The sequence below is a fragment of the Pristiophorus japonicus genome, chromosome 9 (genome assembly GCF_044704955.1).
Source record: "Pristiophorus japonicus isolate sPriJap1 chromosome 9, sPriJap1.hap1, whole genome shotgun sequence".
Classification (NCBI taxonomy): Eukaryota; Metazoa; Chordata; class Chondrichthyes; family Pristiophoridae; genus Pristiophorus; species Pristiophorus japonicus.
The window spans coordinates 101101695-101120415 of NC_091985.1; the positions used below are offsets into that span (position 1 = coordinate 101101695).

Genomic DNA, 18721 nt, shown 5'->3' on the forward strand with positions numbered 1-18721 from the left:
ACCGATGGATGTGGTGTATTTAGATTTCCAAAAGGCATTCGATAAGGTGCCACACAAAAGGTTACTGCAGAAGATAAAGGTACGCGGAGTCAGAGGAAATGTATTAGCATGGATAGAGAATTGGCTGGCTAACAGAAAGCAGAGAGTCGGGATAAATGGGTCCTTTTCAGGTTGGAAATCGGTGGTTAGTGGTGTGCCACAGGGATCGGTGCTGGGACCACAACTGTTTACAATATACATAGATAACCTGGAAAAGGGGACAGAGTGTAGTGTAACAAAATTTGCAGATGACACAAAGATTAGTGGGAAAGCGGGTTGTGTAGAGGACACAGAGAGGCTGCAAAGAGATTTAGATAGGTTAAACAAATGGGCTAAGGTTTGGCAGATGGAATACAATGTCGGAAAGTGTGAGGTCATCCACCTTGGAAAAAAAAACAGTAAAAGGAAATATTATTTGAATGGGGAGAAATTACAACATGCTGCGGTGCAGAGGGACCTGGGGGTCCTTGTGCATGAATCCCAAAAAGTTAGTTTGTAGGTGCAGCAGGTAATCAGGAAGGCGAATGGAATGTTGGCCTTCATTGCGAGAGGGATGGAGTACAAAAGCAGGGAGGTCCTGCTGCAACTGCATAGGGTATTGGTGAGGCCGCACCTGGAGTACTGCGTGCAGTTTTGGATACCTTACTTAAGGAAGGATATACTAGCTTTGGAGGGGGTACAGAGACGATTCACTAGGCTGATTCCGGAGATAAGGAGGTTACCTTATGATGATAGATTGAGTAGACTGGGTCTTTACTCGTTGGAGTTCAGAAGGATGAAGGGTGATCTTATAGAAACATTTAAAATAATGAAAGGGATAGACAAGATAGAGGCAGAGAGGTTGTTTCCACTGGTCGGGGAGACTAGAACTAGGGGGCACAGCCTCAAAATATGGGGGAGCCAATTTAAAACAGAGTCGAGAAGGAATTTCTTCTGAGGGTTGTGAATCTGTGGAATTCTCTGCCCAAGGAAGCAGTTGAGGCTAGCTCATTGAATGTATTCAAGTCACGGATAGATAGATTTTTAACCAATAAGGGAATTAAGGGTTACGGGGAACGGGCGGGTAAGTGGAGCTGAGTCCACGTCCAGATCAGCCATGATCTTGTTGAATGGCGGAGCAGGCTCGAGGGGCTAGATGGCATACTCTTGTTCCTAATTCTTATGTTCTTATATATATGAAACAGAATGAAATTTGTACACAGCATATGTTTATAAATAACAGTCAGTGCTTATTCAGAGTTCAGTAGCATAGTGATTGTGACCTGATAATTTCATTAAAACTTTTTCAGCAAATTTGCTCAATTATATTTTTGAAAAATTATATTGGGAGAATGAAAACAATATCCTGAAAGCTGTTACTTCGTGTCACTGCCTAAAAAGTAGTGGCAAAATTTAAAATAAAATTATACATTATAAAAATACTGGATCAGTTGCAAGTGATCACATGCAATTCAATCTAGGGGAATCTATGGGTACAGTTAACTAAAATAATGCAAGATTTACAATATTTTTTGAACCTACTCCTCTGTCAATATCTTTAATGCATCGCTTTACTGCATTCTCTTCATTTTAAGAAAACTATAATTAAACTCGACAACAACTACAAGTTGTGTACAGTATCTGCTGATCTGTCACATGGATATTATATTTTTAAACAAGCTGTAATTTAAAAAAACATTAATTTAAAAGGACTCTTCTATAGAATGCTATATATCTTTCACTTTTGCATAGAATTTTTAAAAAATTACAGCACAGAAACACTTCATTCAGCCCAACTGGAATATGCTGCCATTTATACTCCACACAAGTCTCCTCCTAATCCTCTCCATCTAACCCTATCAGCATATCCTTCTATTCTTTCTCTCGCATGTACTTCGAGCTTCCCCTTTGTTCACCTCAATTCTTCCATGTGGCAGCAAGTTCCACAATCTTACCACTCTCTGGGTAAATAAGTTTTTTCCTGAATTCCTTACTGATAGATTAGTGACTACCTTGTATTTACGACCCTCTAGTTTCAGACTCCCCACAAGTGGAAAAATCAAGTCCTTTGTTTCAGAAAGATTCAGCAAAAGTGCTGAGATATGGAGCGACCCCTTGGCAATAAAGGAGTGACCTGCTGTAAAGACTGGAATTGGTTTGCTTAGACACTTTTTTTTTTTAATTTCCCCTTCACAATCTGCATGTTAAAGCATGAAGTGAATGACTAAATAAATTCTACAAGTTAGTAACATTTATAATAACATTGCCCCAGCACAGCAAAGAGACAGTAATGTGTTAAAACAATTGAAGATTTCACTACCATAAAATTTGGCTTATTATTTCTACCCACGTTAAAAAACAGATTTTAAGTTTGGTGCTTGTGCAGTATAATGAGGTGCCTTCCGCGCACAAAAAAAATGGAATGTTTCCAATACTGTATTGTTTAAATCTGACCACAATGTCAGCATATTAACAGAAATAGGCAATTGAAAGGTGGCGATTTTTCATTTGTTGAAACAGCATCTGTTATGCCATTTTGAGAGCTTTTAAACTACTTTAGTACTCCCAGCTTCTACTAGAATCTTGGTAAGCATTTCTGAAAATAGGCAAGAATAAATGTTCAAAATCTTGTATAATCTTTTATCATTTTCATGCAAGCTTCTATTCAAATTAGTAAATGAAAAAAGGCTTAAGATCTGATCTAAATTATACATATAAACACTTACTTAAAATTGATAGAGTGGATCCATTCTCCAGCACTGCACTTACCTTTCTTATTTCCCATAGGGAGGTTTGTATTAAGGAGAGAAGCAAAGGAGCTCTGCTTGGATAATTGAGCCTTAGCAGCAAGTGCGTTGTTCCAGAGGGCTTTAATGAGCATTGATGCCAAGTACAGGGTCTGTGAACAAGGTCAAAAATGGAGTATTGAGTGAATACCTTTACCAAAGTTAAATTAGTCCACAGCTGCAGATAATGGAGAAACCAAATGCACCAAACCACAGAACCACAGTTGTGCATCAACTCGACCAAGCAAAAAAAAAAAACCGGTTCAGAAATTGTGAAAAGTTTAACATTTAAGATCGATAGATTTTTGGATATTAAAGGTACTCAAGAGATGTGTGGATAGTGCGTGATGGTGGAGGTGAGGTAGATGAGCAGGTTCGAAGAGCCAAATAGCCTACTCCTATTTCTTATGTCCTTAATAGGGATGCCAAACAAATGTAACCCTCCTAGATACTACAAATACCTGAATAAAAAGATTAAAACAAATGAACAATCGTTCATTTCCAGATAACCTGGATCGTTGACATATTTCACTCTTCTTCTTAGGCAGTCCCCCGGAGTCAAGGATGACTTGCTTCCACACGAATATGAGGTCTAAGGTGACTGATGAGACTAATGCGGGATTTACAATCTTTGTCACAGGTGGGGCAGACGGTGGTTGGAGGGACGGGTGGATGGGGTGCTTGAAATATTTCACTACTAGCACATTCAAATGACAGGTTTAGTTTACTCAGGCACCCACATAGAATTTGCATTAATTCAATTAAGTAGTTAAATTATTAATCTGCTCTGCTGAATTCAGTACTGTCTTACAACTACAAAAAGTATACATCATTGGCTAATTTTTTTTTTAAAGATGGAGTGGATAATTTGCTAAGATGAGAGAGGATAGGTTGGTAATACTAAATTACTATATTTAACCTTCTTTGCATTTCAGAAAACACAAATCATTGTACAATCTAAACCGCACTACAATAGCAATACTTAAGTAACCCAGTGAATTTGCTTTGGCAGTGCTCACAGATAGACCATAGAATTTGGGACTTGATGAATGATGAATGGTTTGAGGGCACTCCAGCAGCAGCAAAGCATGCAGCAAATATAGAGCAAATAATTTGCTGATTTCTCATGTGCATTATGGTGCCATTGGAAGATCGCAGCTAAGGCGCCGTCACTCTGTCTGCATGGGTAGGTTGGAATACTCACCCAATACCATAGTCAACGTGGATAAGCATACTGTTTAACCAGATTACAAAAAGTGGCCAATCATTGTTGGGCCAATTATAAAATAAATGGGAAGGATCCAATTATTTTTATACGTCACCAGATAATTCTTCAGTAAGTAAGCCATTATGCCTCATGAATTGGAACGTAACTTAACATGCAGATCATGTAAAGTAGCATTTTCCAGAAAGCCTTTTGCTACTGAATTGACAAGAGCCCTCTTGCGTCCACTTAATCTTCAGAAAGCAAAAGAATAAAACACTAGACCATTCAATTTAAACAATAAACTACAAATCATGTTCATTAAAAGTAAGTATAAAGTAGCGGAAAGCTAATGAGCAAATTTCACTTGATTACAGAAACATAGAAAATAGGTGCAGGAGTAGGCCATTCGGCTCTTCGAGCCTGCACCACCATTCAATAAGATCATGGCTGATCATTCACCTCAGTACCCCTTTCCTGCTTTCTCTCCATACCCCTTGATCCCTTTAATCGTAAGGGCCATATCTAACTCCCTCTTGAATATATCCAATGAACTGGCATCAACAACTCTCTGTGATAGGGAATTCCACATGTTAACAACTCTCCGAGTGAAGAAGTTTCTCCTCACCTCGGTCCTAAGTGGCTTACCCCTTATCCTTAGACTATGACCCCTGGTTCTGGACTTCCCCAACATCGGGAACATTCTTCCTGCATCTAACCTGTCCAGTTCCATCAGAATTTTATATATTTCTATGAGATCCCCTCTCATTCTTCAAAACTCCAGTGAATACAGGCCCAGTCGATCCAGTCTCTCCTCATATGTCAGTTCTGCCATCCCGGGAATCAGTCTAGTGAACCTTCGCTACACTCCCTCAATAGCAAGAACGTTCTTTCTCAGATTAGGAGACCAAAACTGAACACAATATTCAAGGTGAAAGCCTTACATCTTCTCGGGTACAAAATAACAAAAGCAGCGACACTTTGCTCACTTTTTCAGCAATACTAAACTTGGACTAGCAGCATAATGTAAAACTTGTGATTTCAAAAATCCATGAGCTACATCCACACCCATCTGTACAGTAGGACAACAAGCGCTGTAGCAGGGTGTTAAAAAACTTGCCTGTCTGTCTGAACCTATAGTTGTCAACCTCTCCCATTGAGGAATTTTGTCAACCACCCCTCCTGTTAGAAACTCCATGTCTGTTCTGACAGACATCTGGGTGATTAATCCACATCCTGGAGACAAAACAGCACTGAGCCTGAGCCATGTAATAGATGCTACATATAAATTCAATTCCATGTGATACCAAGCCCTTTACCTTAAATTGATTAATTTCAGTACAAAGCAACAATCGACATTCTATTACAAGCCCACTGACTCCCTCAACCATCTGTATTTCATCCTATCCCGTTTCCTAGAAAGAATCCATTCCTTTCTCCCAGTTTCTCCATCTCATTTGCTTTGATGATGCCACATACCACAGTAGTTTCTGAAATGTTCTACTTTCTCCTAAGGATTCCTCTTCGCGTGGTAGATAGGACCTTCGGCTGGGCCCATCCCATTTCCCATGCTTCTGTTCTCACCCCTCCCTTCCCCCGCCTCCCACAACCATAATGGGGAGCCCTTTTGTCCTCACCTTCCACCACATTTATCACATTATCTTCTGCCATTTCCATCACCTCAATAATTCGAGCAAACAATTGTCCTTTCCCTTCTCTGCTTTCTGAAATGACCTTTCATGACACCCTGGTTCACTCTTCCATCACCTGCTGTCCTTTCCATAGCACCTTCCTCCCACACCCACATCTGGAGCACCAAGCACTCTTCTGGAGAGACAGCAATTTACATTTAGAAGAAAATATTTACATCCGAGTATACAGCACAGAAATAGGCCATTCGGCCCAACTGGTCTAGGTCAGCGTTTATGCTCTATACGACCCTCCTAATCTAACCCTCTATTCCTTTCTCCCTCATGTGCTTATCTAGCTTCCCCTTAAATACATTCATGTTATTTGCCTCAACTACTCCTTGTGTTCCCTAATGGATTTATTAATGACTATCTTATATTTATGACCTCTAGTTTTGGACTCCGCCGCAATTGGAAACATTTTCTCTATGTCTACCCTATCAAGTCCTTTCAGAATTTTAAAGATCTTTTCTCAAGAAAAAAAGAGCCCCACAGCTTGTCCAGCCTTTCTGATGTATATCCTCTCATATATCCTACTACTTGCATTTACTTTTATAACCGCAGATGCAAAGTGCTTCACAGCTAATGAAACACTTTTGAAGTGTAGTCAGTGTTACATTAAACAACAGCCAATTTGTGCTCAGCATGTCCCACAAGCAGCAGTGAGATAAATGACCAGATAATCTGTTTTTGGCACTGATGATTGAAGGAAAAATATTGCATAGGATACCAGAACTCCACTGCTCTTCCTCAAATGGTGCCACGAGATACTTTACATCCACCTGAGTGGTTCAGAGAGAGGGCGAGGGAACAATATAGAAAGAGAAAGATCCATGCCTATTACAAAAAGTGCTAGGGTGGCATATGCAGATGTCTTACCTGTTCTGTGTGAACACTTGGGTGAAGAGCAGATACTAGATTAAGAAGGTGACGGAGTGGTACAGGGTCCAAGTGCTTAATAAGGGAAGGGAACAAATCATGGATGTACCGACTACAGTGCTTCAACTGTGGAATAAAAATGGAAAAATGTCAAAAACTACTATTTTAGATATGCTCAACAGATATGCACAATTGCAAGCATCAGTGAATGAAGATATTAGAGATGATCGCCCACTTAAATGTCACTTGATTAAAATATTAATTTAAAGTAAATGAGAAACTTAATTTTCAAAATAAATTAATAAAAGGATAATATTCAATTACTGGTACCACTGAAAGATAGCCCTTCAATCAGATGATTGTAGAGAGTCATTTTTTAAATCTGGGACAAACTTTACACCCCTGGAACTGGTGCAACATCAGAAGGAAACAAACAACTACAGTGAATAGTCCCAGGGAAATATTGATAGCGTTAGATCGAAATCTTAAAACCCAGCCAAGAACTCGGACAGAGAATACATTGATTAAAACCAAGCCAAAATAAACCATGGGGCATGAAGGTATTGACCAAATGAAGATAGAATTGAAAAGATCATGGGAAAGTTCTGAATATTCTTTTAACCCAAGCAGTACATGATTTAGTGTTAAACTGCCAATAGCAATAAGTAAATCTATTAAAATACACAGACTTCTAATGTGTTGACTATCAAACAAGTCCTTTACTAGCAAGAGAATTTGTTTTTACTAAAAACACATCCAGAAGTCTGCAGAAAAATACAACCGAATAGATAATGTGATCCCGATGCCCATTGTATATAATTCTTGAGGCTATACTGGTAGATAGCCCACCCAAGAAAATCTTGTCTGTTAATATTCCCAGATCATTTCCTCCCATGAAGATGAAAGATTGTATGTAGAGATTCTCAATAAAAAAGTTAAGGTGAGGAACAGCCCCTAATGGTGGAGGAGAGTTTTCACAAAATGTCAAGGGTTAAATGAGCACCCTCTACTATAGATTTAAAGAAACAGATAGTTATTCAAAAAGAAAATCCAAAACTGTGACAGTTTAAGCTTGTAGAACTGCTAAATTGATTGCTGATTTCCTAGGACAGAGGTTATTTGGTTTGTGTTCAAATAAAAACCTGCATGAGTGTGCACTGAACTTTTCCCAAATTACCCTGGCATACATAAATTAAGACCAACTTTTAAGGGAAGAAAAATTTTAAATCACTTTTTAGTCTTAGTAGGTTTTAATATTTGTTAAATGGTCTCATCCAACAGAGATACTAAAACTAAACCATCGCTTGTGCAAATTAATTTCTTCAGAATTACTTTCCAGAAAATCCTTACAATAGTCATTTCAGGTTTTTTTTTTAAAAGTGAAAAAAGAGAGATTAGGTTGTGGCATTTACATTGTACACCCTCAATATGTTTTAAGCACCATAAGTCTGCAAAATTACAAATCTAGTTTATTAGTACCTGTGCTGCTGCCCAAATACAGTCTATATGTTGTGTGCTAAGTCTTCCTTCAGCAGCCAGAAAGTTCAGGATGACTTGGCATTGTTTGATGATCTGCAAATAAATAATGAAAGGTTTGTGAAGGGCTGAAACAGGTTTTGCAAGCTTGTTGGGGTTTGGGGGGGGGGGGGGGGGAGAGAGCGGGCGGGGGGCGGGCGGGGGGAAACAGCAATGTTCCAGACAAACCTCAATGTGCAAATTTGGTCCAAAGATATGTTCAACAACACTATTATGAATTAGCCAGTCTGCAAGTTCTTTTGCAATTGACCTGCATAACAAAGAAAAAGGAAATACATTAAACACAAAGTTTTCTTTCTTCTCTCTATTTTCCCACCTTTGCAATACTGCATTTTTGGTTTTCTTTTAAAGGGTAAAGGGTGGGTTTGCTGAGAAGAGGGGCGATGACAGCAGATTTGAAGGGGGGCTAATTAATACCCTACGAGGGGGAACAGTTAACAATATCAGCTAACATGGGGTCCAGGAAGGGAAGTTGGGTGGTCAAGTTTGGTCAGAATAGGATCAAGGGAGCAGGTAGTGGGTCTCCTGAACCAGATACGGTCGGAGAGAAAGACGCGAGTTCAGGGCTAGGGCAGTGGGGAACATTATGGGAGGTTTGGCCAAGTGGGCTGGGGGAGGGAAGCGGCAGAGGCAGTTGAACAGATGGTCTCGATCTTTGTAACAAAAAAGTCCTTCACATTTATTGTCGGAGGTGAGGATGGAGGAGGCAGGGGAGGATGGTTTAAGAAAACTGTTTGTGGTGGAGGAGAAGCCAGAGGTTACCTTTGCATTCTTGGATGATCTTTGAATAGTGAACAGTTTTAGCGATGGTGAGGACAAGATAATGGTTTGTGTACTCCAGCCAGATCTGGTGACGGGTGGTTGAACCAGTTGTCCACCAAAAATGTTCAAACTTGCATCCTTTGGACATAAGGGAGTGGAGATGAGGGATATACCGGGGGAATGATTAAGGTGAGAGAGAGTAATGGTTTTAATGTGGACAAGGGCATTAAAGATGGTGGAGGCGGTGTGATTTAGCAAAATCGTTAACTGCAGAAATGTAATGAATTATAGGTCAAAGGCTAGATAGTTGGGAAAAAGTGCAGTGGTAAGTGACTTGAGGGGGAGTTTTTCCAGGGGCAGACAAAAAAAAAAAATGTGGTTGGGAGGGGGAAGGGGAATATGATAGACAGCGATAGTTACGATGGGAGTAGCAAGGCCACGTGACATCGCACGATCGAGGAATTCACCGTACTGAAATGGCCCTGATCAAAGTCACAAATTACAATCTTTCTAACTGTGACCATGATAAACTATCGTTCGTCATTCTTCCCACCCTATCTGCAGCCTTTGGCACAGTTGACCACACCATCCTCCTCCAATGCCTCTCTTCTGTCGTCTTTGGCAGACAACTGCTTTGACCATTCATCGCTAGATCTGGCTGGACCAAATAAAGCATTATTGGGTCCTCTTCAATGTTCCCTTAAGCTGCGTGATTGCGCAGCGCTCCAGGAGTCCCATAAAGCTGGTGAACTATATTTAAAATTGAAAAAGAAACGCACATGCACGGAGTTTTGAATGGGCTGCATGTCCCAAAAATAATTACAGGGAACACTGGTCCTCTCCATCACTAAAACTGCACAGTTTTCAAAGATCATCCAGGAATGCAGAGATAAACCCCGGCTTCTCTTCACCACAAACAGCCTTCTTAAACCACCTTCCTCTATCTCCTACACTCTCAATTCCAGCAACCTGTGCAAGGCGCTCATGGACTTTTTTGTCACAAAGATAGAGACCATCCATTCAGCTGCCACTGCCCTAGACCAGAACTTGCACCTTTCTCTAGATTCTATCCCATCTCTTGCCTTGCTCTCTCTGAGCTCATCTTGTCCATGAGACCCACCTCCTTCTCCCTCGATCCTATTCCGAATAAACTGTTGACCACCCAAATAACCTTCCCGGGCCCCATGTTAGCTGATATTGCTAACGGTTCCCTCTCCTCAGGTATTGTACACCCAATCAAATCTGCAGTCATCACCACTCTCCACAAAAAACCCACTCGACCCCTCTGTCCTTGCAAACAACTACCCCATCAACAACCTCCCTTTCCTCTCCAAAGTCCTTGAACATGTTGTCGCCTCCCAAATCCACGTCCATCTTTCCCGCAATTCCACGTTTGAATCCCTCCAAACAGATTTCCAGCCCCACTCACTATAGTACTGAAACAGCCCTGATCAGTCACAAATGGTGTTCTTTGTGACAGTAATAAAACTATCCCTCTTCATCCTTCTCGACCTATTTGGAGCCTTCGACACAGTTGACCACACCATCGTCCTCCAATGCCTCTCCCCCCTCATCCAGCTGGGTGGAACTGCCCTTTCTTGGTTCCATTCTTATCTACCACATCGTAGCCAGAGAATCACTTGCAATGGCTTCGATCCTTGGTCCCCTTCTATTTCTCATCTATACGCTACCTCTCGGCGATATCATCTGAAAACACATCAGGTTCCACATGTATGCTGATGACACTCCGCTCCATCTCACCACCACCTCTCTGGAACCTTCTGTTGTCTCAGTTTTATCACACTGCTTGTCCGACATCAAATACTGGATGAGCTGAAAGTTCCTCCAACTAAATATTGGGAAGACTGAAGCCATTGTCTTTGATCCTTGCCATAAACTCCGTTCCCTGACCACCGTTTCCACCCGACAACTGTTTGAAGCTGAGCCAGACCATTCGTAACCTTGATGTTGTGTTTGATCCCCGAGATGAGCTTCCAACTACATATCCGCTCCATCACCAAGACTGCCTACTTCCACCTTGGTAACATCACCCGACTCCAACCCTGCCTCAGCTCATCTGCTGCTGAAACTTCATCCATGCCTTAGTTACCTCTACACCTGTCTATTCTTGGCCAACCTGCCATCTTCCACCCTCCATATACTTGCATCATCCAAAACTCTGTTGCCCTTATCTTAACTAACTAAGTCACATTCACCCATCACCCCTTTGCTTGCTGACCTTCATTGGCTCCCGACACACCACCACCTCAGTTTTAAAATCTCATTCTGGTTTTCAAATTGCTCCATGACCTCGCCCCTCCCCATCTCTATAACCTCCTTTAGCCCTACAAGCTTCTGATCTCTGCGCTCTTCCAATCCTGGCCTCTTGCGCATCCCCGATTTTAATCGCTCCACCATTGGCGACCGTGCTTTCAGCTGCCTTGGTTCCAAGCTCTGGAATTCCCTCCTTAAACCTCTATCTCTCTCTCCTGCTTGATGCTCCATAAAACCTACCTCTTTGACCAAGCTTTTGATCATCTGTCCTGATATCTCCTCCTGTGGCTCAGTGTCAAAAATGTTTTATTATCACTCTTTTTAAGCACCTGGAGACATTTCGCTACTTTAAATGCGCTATGTAAATGTAAGTTGCTGTTGACATTGGTGAAAAAACTATTAATCTTTTTTCTCCACATATGCATTTGATCTTACATGAGTCATCTCTTTAATAAAAGTTAAAACTGTCATTACTTACGTTTCAGTGTCTGACACCAAAGATTCATTATTACAAACATCATTGAATGTGTGAAGTTGATTCTGTTGGAAAAGAAGTTCGAAAATTGATTTGATTAGCTTATTTCACAGCCACCTCGCATTGATTTGTAAATCAAAATCAGAAATTTATTGAAAAAGCAAAGTTTATTGGTTAGTGTTGCCTAGTCAAAGGGATATAGTATAAAATAGAGTTTAACAGACAACATGACTAGAAACCAAAACATCCCTTAAAAGTAATACGACAGTAGATCTTGCCCCATGCATTTTCTAAACATGACAAGACAATAGTACCTTAAAATGTTATTAAACATAAGCAATGGGGGGAAAAATCAATTTACGATCAGACATGGAGGAGTTTTCCTTTTCTGTTTCAGCGGCGTTTAAAATTTTCATAAAAATCCCAACAATGAAACGAAAGATCGAAAGCCGGTGATAGAACTGTTTTAATGTAATTCTTATTCATTTTACTGTCAAAGAATAAATGAAGTACAAGTGCAGCATCGAGAATCCGGAACCCTCGTAACAGAGGCCATTCCGGATTCTGGGCTTTCGATCGTCTTTCTGACGTCACGAATCCGGAAACACCGAGCTCAGGTTCAGGTATTTCCGGATTTCGGAACGTCAGAAAGGGGGCGGTGGGGGAGGGTGTGTCCCCGCCGAAGAGGTGGCATTCGGGAGGTGATCCCACCGAAGAGGTGGTGTTCCGGGGGGGGGGGTGCCGAAGAGAAGGTGTTCTAGAGAGGCCCCACTGAAGGAGAGGTGTACGGGGTGGGGGAGGTGCTGCCGAAGAGCTGTTTGGGCCGTCTGGCCCCAAGGTAAGGGCAGCGGTGCTGAGCATGATGAGGCAAGTGGCGGCAAGGCAAGGCCAGGCCCCGAGGTCGGCAGGGTCTGTGGGTCCGGGTTCCGAAACATTTTACGGATTCTGGACGACCCTGCCACCGATTTGTCCGGAGTCCAGATTCTGGAACTCCGGATTTTCAATGCTGCACCTGTAAAAAGAAAGCTCGACAAATTTAGAAAAATACATGAGTTAAACAAATGCTTATGAATTTAAACCAGTTCCTCACTCAAGTGCAACTTATTTTTTGGGCATTGCTGACACTTTTGTAATACCTTCAAGGGAATAGAGAAAAAAAAATATTTTGGAGTGAGTTACAGCGATAAAACGTACAGTACATTTTTGGACTCTGAATAGCACTCTAAACCTTTGCTACAAAACTGATATATTTGGCTGTGAAGCTATTTTTAAATTAAAACTACACATCATGTTCCCCTGTAATTAAAAACATGTTGAATTCTAAAGAAAAGTAAAAAGAGAAACAAAATTGTGCTTATATCTGGTTCAAAAAAAGCATTGTGTTTGAACTAAACCAATACCTACACTCCCAGGTTTTGCCAAGTGTAAACTTTAATACACTTCACAAGTAGAATAGGAATTGCATACTAAATCAGGGTTTCACAAATCTGCTAACATCTTAATGTTCACCTTGCAAGTTAAAAATTAACAAAGTTTGGGAAGCACTTAAGTTGGAGAGTATGCCAAATTATTACACATACTCAACAGACTTAGGGCTAGATTTGAATCAGGTTTGCGACTGTCTTTTCGCCTGGACGAAGCGCTAAAACTAAGTTTTTTGGCGCTGAACAAGTTGCACAACATTTTGCGCCCAGGTGGAAATTTCAGCAGTGGTTTTGCAGCGGCACTAAAACATAGTGCCCGCCCGATGTTTTCACCGTTTGGATGACGTCAATTGGCATGCAATGCAATGCTATTGCCCCGGGTAAAAAAATTCGGCAATATCACCCGATTTACCGTCCATCCAGAAGCCCACCAGCAAAAACCAGTCAAACCCAGGGCGCACCCAGCGCCATCTTGAAAATGGAGCAGAAGGTCAGTGCACAAAAGGATTTGGAGAAGGCGGCTGCGTTTTACACAGTGAAGTTTTGTGTGAGTTTATAGTTCATTTTAAAGGATATTTTTGTAAATGGGGGTTATACTATGTCAGCCATTATTCCTGGCTGCTGTATTTATACAGCGTTGAGCTGCAAGAAAGCTTATTGATGATTGTAAAATCACAGACGTTTACAGCACGGAAGGTGGCCATTTCAGCCCATCGTGTCCATGCCGGCCAACAAGAGGCTATCCAGCCTAACCCGATTTTCCAGCTCTAAGTCTGTAAACCTGCAGGTTACGGCACTTCAGGTGCACATTCAAGTACCTTTTAAATGCAGTGCTGGTTTCTGCCTCTACCACCCTTTCAGGCAGTTGAGCTCCAGACCCCCACAACCCTCTTCGTCAAGAAATTTCCCCTCTAAACCTTCTACCAATTACTTTAAATTTATGCCCTCTGGTTGTTGACCCCTTTGCTTAAGGGAAATAGGCCTTTACTATCAACTATATCTAGGCCCCTCATAATTTTATACACCTGAATGAGGTCTCACCTCAGCCTCCTCTGTTCCAATGAAAACAAATCCAGTCCCTCTAATCTGTCCTCATAGCTTAAGATTCTCCACTCCTGGCAACATCCTCGTAAATCTCCTATGTACCCTCTCCAATGCAATCACATCATTCCTGTAATGCAGTGACCAGAACTGCACGCAGTACTCCAGCTGTGGCTTAACCAGTGTTTTATACAGTTCAAGCATCACCCCCCCCCCCCCCCCCCCTGCTCTTGTATTCTATGCCTCGGTTAATAAAGGCAAGCATTCCGTATGCCTTCTTAACCACCTTATCTACCTGGCCTGCTACTTCGGGGATCTGTGGACATGCACTCCAAAGTCCCTTTGTTCCTCTACACTTCATCAGTATCCTACCGTTTAATGTGTATTCCCTTTCCTGGTTAGCTCTCCCAAAATGCATTACCTCACACATCTCTGGATTAAATTCCATTTGCCACTGTTCTGCCCACCTGACCTGTTGACTGATAGCTTAGTAAGATAATGGGACTAAAGGTGGATAAATCCCCTGGACCAGATGGCTTGCATCCTAGGGTCTTGAGAAGTAGCGGCAGGGATAATGGATGCATTGGTTGTAATTTACCAAAATTCCCTGGATTCTGGGAAGGTCCCAGCAGATTGGAAAAGTGCAAACATAACACCCCTATTTAAAAAAAGGAGGCAGACAAAAAGCAGAAAACTATAGACTAGTTAGCCTAACATCTGTGGTTGGGAAGATGTTGAGAGTCTATTATTAAAGAAGCAGTAGCAGGACATTTGGAAAAACATAATTCAGTCAGGCAGAGTTAGCATGGATTTATGAAAGGGAAGTCATGTTTGACAAATTTGCTGGAATTCTTTGAGGATGTAACGAACAGGGTGGATAAAAGGGAACCAGTGGATGTGGTGTATTTGGACTTCCAGAAGGCATTTGACAAGGTGCCACATAAAAGGTTACTGCACAAGATAAAAGTTCACAGGGTTGGGGGCAATATATTAGCATGGATAGAGGATTAGCTAACTAACAGAAAACAGAGAGTCGGGATAAATGGTTCATTCTTGGGTTGGCAATCAGTAACTAGTGGGGTGCCGCAGGGATCAGTGCTGGGACCCCAACTATTTACAATCTATATTAACAACTTGGAAGAAGGGACAGAGTGTAATGTAGCCAAGTTTGCTGACGATACAAAGATGGGAGGAAAAGCAATGTGTGAGGTCACAAAAAATCTGCAAAAGGACAGACAGGCTAAGTGAGTGGGCAAAAATTTGGCAGATGGAGTATAATGTTGGAAAGTGTGAGGTCATGCACTTTGGCTGGAAAAAAAAAATCAAAGAGCAAGTTATTATTTAAATGGAGAAAGATTGCAAAGTGCTGCAGTACAGCGGGACCTGGGGGTACTTGTGCATGAAACAAAAGGATAGTATGCAGGTACAGCAAGTGATCAGGAAGGCCAATGGAATCTTGGCCTTTATTGCAAAGGGGGTGGAGTATAAAAGCAGGGAAGTCTTGCTACAGCTATATAGGGTATTGGTGAGGCCACACCTGGAATACTGAGTGCAGTTTTGGTTTCCATATTTAGAAAAGGATGTACTTGCTTTGGAGGCAGTTCAGAGAAGGTTCACTAGGTTGATTCTGGAGATGAGGGGGTTGACTTATGAGGAAAGGTTGGACCGATCCTGTTGTGCCTCTACTCATTGGAATTCAGAAGAATGAGAGGTGATCTTCTCGAAACATATAAGATTATGAGGGGGCTTAACAAGGTGGATGCAGAGAGGATGTTGCCACTGATGGGCGAGACTAGAACTAGAGGGCATGATCTTAGAAATAAGGGGTCGCCCATTTAAAACTGAAATGAGAAGAAATTTCTTCTCAGGGTTGTAAATCTGTGGAATTCGCTGCCTCAGAGAGCTGTGGAAACTGGGACATTGAATAAATTTAAGACAGAAATAGACAGTTTCTTAAAACGATAAGGGGATGAGGGGTTTATGGGGAGTGGGCAGGGAAGTGGAGCTGAGTCCATGATCAGATCAGCCATGATCTTATTGAATGGCGGAGCAGGCTCAAGGGGCCATATGGCCTACTCCTGTTCCTATTTCTTGTGTTCTTATACTACTTGGAAAAAAGTCTAAATGGGACACAGGAGCAAAGATCTAGAGGTATAAATACACATATCTCGAAAAGTAGCGACGCAGGTCTATAAAGCCATAAAATTAGCACTTGAGCTCATTTCTAGAGGGATGGAATTGAAAAGCAGAGATTATGTTAAACTCATTTAGAACCTTGGTTAGACCACACAGTGCACAGTTCTGGTCTCCATATAAAGAATATAGAAGCATTGGAGAAGGTGCAAAAACAAACAAACATTTACTAGGATGTTATCAGAACTGATAAGTATGTCTCATCAGGAAATGCTAAACATGCTGGGGCACTTTTCTCAAGAGAAGACTGAGGGGTGACCCGATTGAGGTCTTTAAGATTACGAAAACGTTTGATAGGGTAGACGTAGAGTTGTTTCTACTTGCGGAGGAAACCAAAATTGGGGCCATCAATATAAGGTAGTCATTAATAAATCCAATAGGGAATTCGGAAGAATTTTTTTTACCCAGAGTGGTTTGAATGTGAAACTTGCTACAAGTAGTAGTGAGGTGAATAGCACAAATGCATTTAAATGGAAAGTAGATAAACACATGGGAAAGACAGACACATGGGAGGGAGAAAGGAATAGGTTATGCTGATAGGATTAGATGTAGAGGGGTGGGAAGAGCCCTGTGTGGAGCATAAACACCTGCATGGACCAGTTGGGCCGAATAGGCTGTATCTGTGCTGTACAATCTATGTACAAGCATGCAATAAAGGTACAGCAGTTATCATGGGTGACTTTAATCTACATATAGATTGGGCTAAACAAACTGGTAGCAATACGGTGGAGGAGGATTTCCTGGAGTGTATAAAGGATGGTTTTCTAGACCAATATATCGAGGAATCAACTAGAGAGCTGGCCATCCTAGACTGAGTGCTGTGTAATGAGGGGATTAATTAGCAATCATGTTGTGCGAGGCCCCTTAGGGAAGAGTGACCATAATATGGTAGAATTCTTCATTAAGATGGAGAGTGACACAGTTAATTCAGAGACTACAGTCCTGAACTTAAAGAAAGGTAACTTCGACGGTACGAGATGTGAATTGGCTAGGATAGACTGGCGAATGATACTTAAAGGGTTGACGGTGGATAGGCAATGGCAGACATTTAAAGATCACATGAATGAACTTCAACAATTGTACATCCCTGTCTGGCGTAAAAATTAAAAAACGGGGAAGGTGGCTCAACCGTGGCTTACAAGAGAAATTAGGGATAGTGTTAAATCCAAGGAAGAACATATAAAGTGGCCAAAAAAAAGAGCAAACCTGAAGACTGGGAGACATTTAGAATTCAGCAGAGGAGGGCAAAGGGTTTAATTAGGAGGGGGAGGAACTAGAATATGAGGTGTAAGCTTGCAGGGAACATAAAAACTGACTGCAAAAGCTTCTACAGATACGTGAAAAGAAAAAGATTAGTGAAGACAAATGTGGGTCCCTTACAGTCAGAATCAGGCGAATTTATAATGGGGGAACAAAGAAATGGCAGACCAATTGAACAAATATTTGGGTCTATCTTCAAAGAAAGACACAAATAATCTTCCAGAAATACTAGGGGACTGAGGAACTAAAAGGAAATCCTTATTAGTCAGCAAATTGTGTTAGAGAAATTGATGGGATTGAAGGCCGATAAATCCCCAGGGCCTGACAGTCTGCATCCCAGAGTACTTAAGGAAGTGGCTCTAGAAATAATGGATGCATTGGTGGTCATTTTCCAACATTCTATAGAATCTAGATCAATTCCCATGAACTGGAGGGTAGCTAATGTAACCCCACTTTTAAAAAAAAAAAGGAGGGAGGGAAAGCAGGGAATTATAGACCAGTCAGCCTGACATTGGTGGTGGGGAAAATGTTGGAATCAATTATTAAAGATGTAATAGCAGCACATTTGGAAAGCAGTGACAGGATCGGTCCAAGTCAGCATGGATTTATGGAAGGGAAATCATGCTGGACAAATCTTCTAGAATTTTTTGAGGATGTTACTAGTAGAGTGGACAAGGGGGAGCGAGTAGATGTGGTGTATTTAGACTTTTGACAAGGTCCCACACAAGAGATTAGTGTGCAAAATTAAAGCACATGGTATTAGGGGTAATGTACTGATGTGGACAGAGAACTGGTTGGCAGACAGGAAGCAGAGTGGGAATAAATGGGTCCTTTTCAGAATGGCAGGCAGTGACTAGTGGGGTACCGCAAAGTTCAATGCTGGGACCCCAGCTATTTACAATATACATTAATGATTTAGACGAAGGAATTGAATGCAACATCTCCAAGTTTGCAGATGACACGAAGCTGGGTGGCAGTGTGAGCTGTGAGGAGGATGCCAAGAGGCTGCAGGGTGACTTTGACAGGTTACATGAATGGGCAAATTCATGGCAGATGCAGTATAATGTGGATAAATGTGAGGTTATCCACTTTGGTGGTAAAAACATGAAGGCAGATTATCTGAATGGTGACAGATTAGTAAAAGGGGAGGTGCAACGAGAACTGGGTGTCATGGTACATCA

General features: G+C 41.5%; 1 protein-coding gene across 5 annotated transcripts in view; it reads right to left on the reverse strand.

The window, feature by feature from the left end:
• usp34 (ubiquitin specific peptidase 34) overlaps positions 1–18721 on the reverse strand; it is a 289864-nt gene that overhangs the window by 212340 nt on the left and 58803 nt on the right. For all 5 annotated transcript variants that reach the window (XM_070889641.1, XM_070889638.1, XM_070889640.1 and 2 more), the window contains exons 8-12: positions 11626–11687; positions 8280–8361; positions 8055–8147; positions 6576–6701; positions 2788–2917 (exon numbers count right to left, since the gene is read on the reverse strand). In XM_070889641.1, the coding sequence (XP_070745742.1) occupies positions 2788–2917; positions 6576–6701; positions 8055–8147; positions 8280–8361; positions 11626–11687 (493 nt within the window). The remainder of the gene's footprint in view (positions 1–2787; positions 2918–6575; positions 6702–8054; positions 8148–8279; positions 8362–11625; positions 11688–18721) is intronic.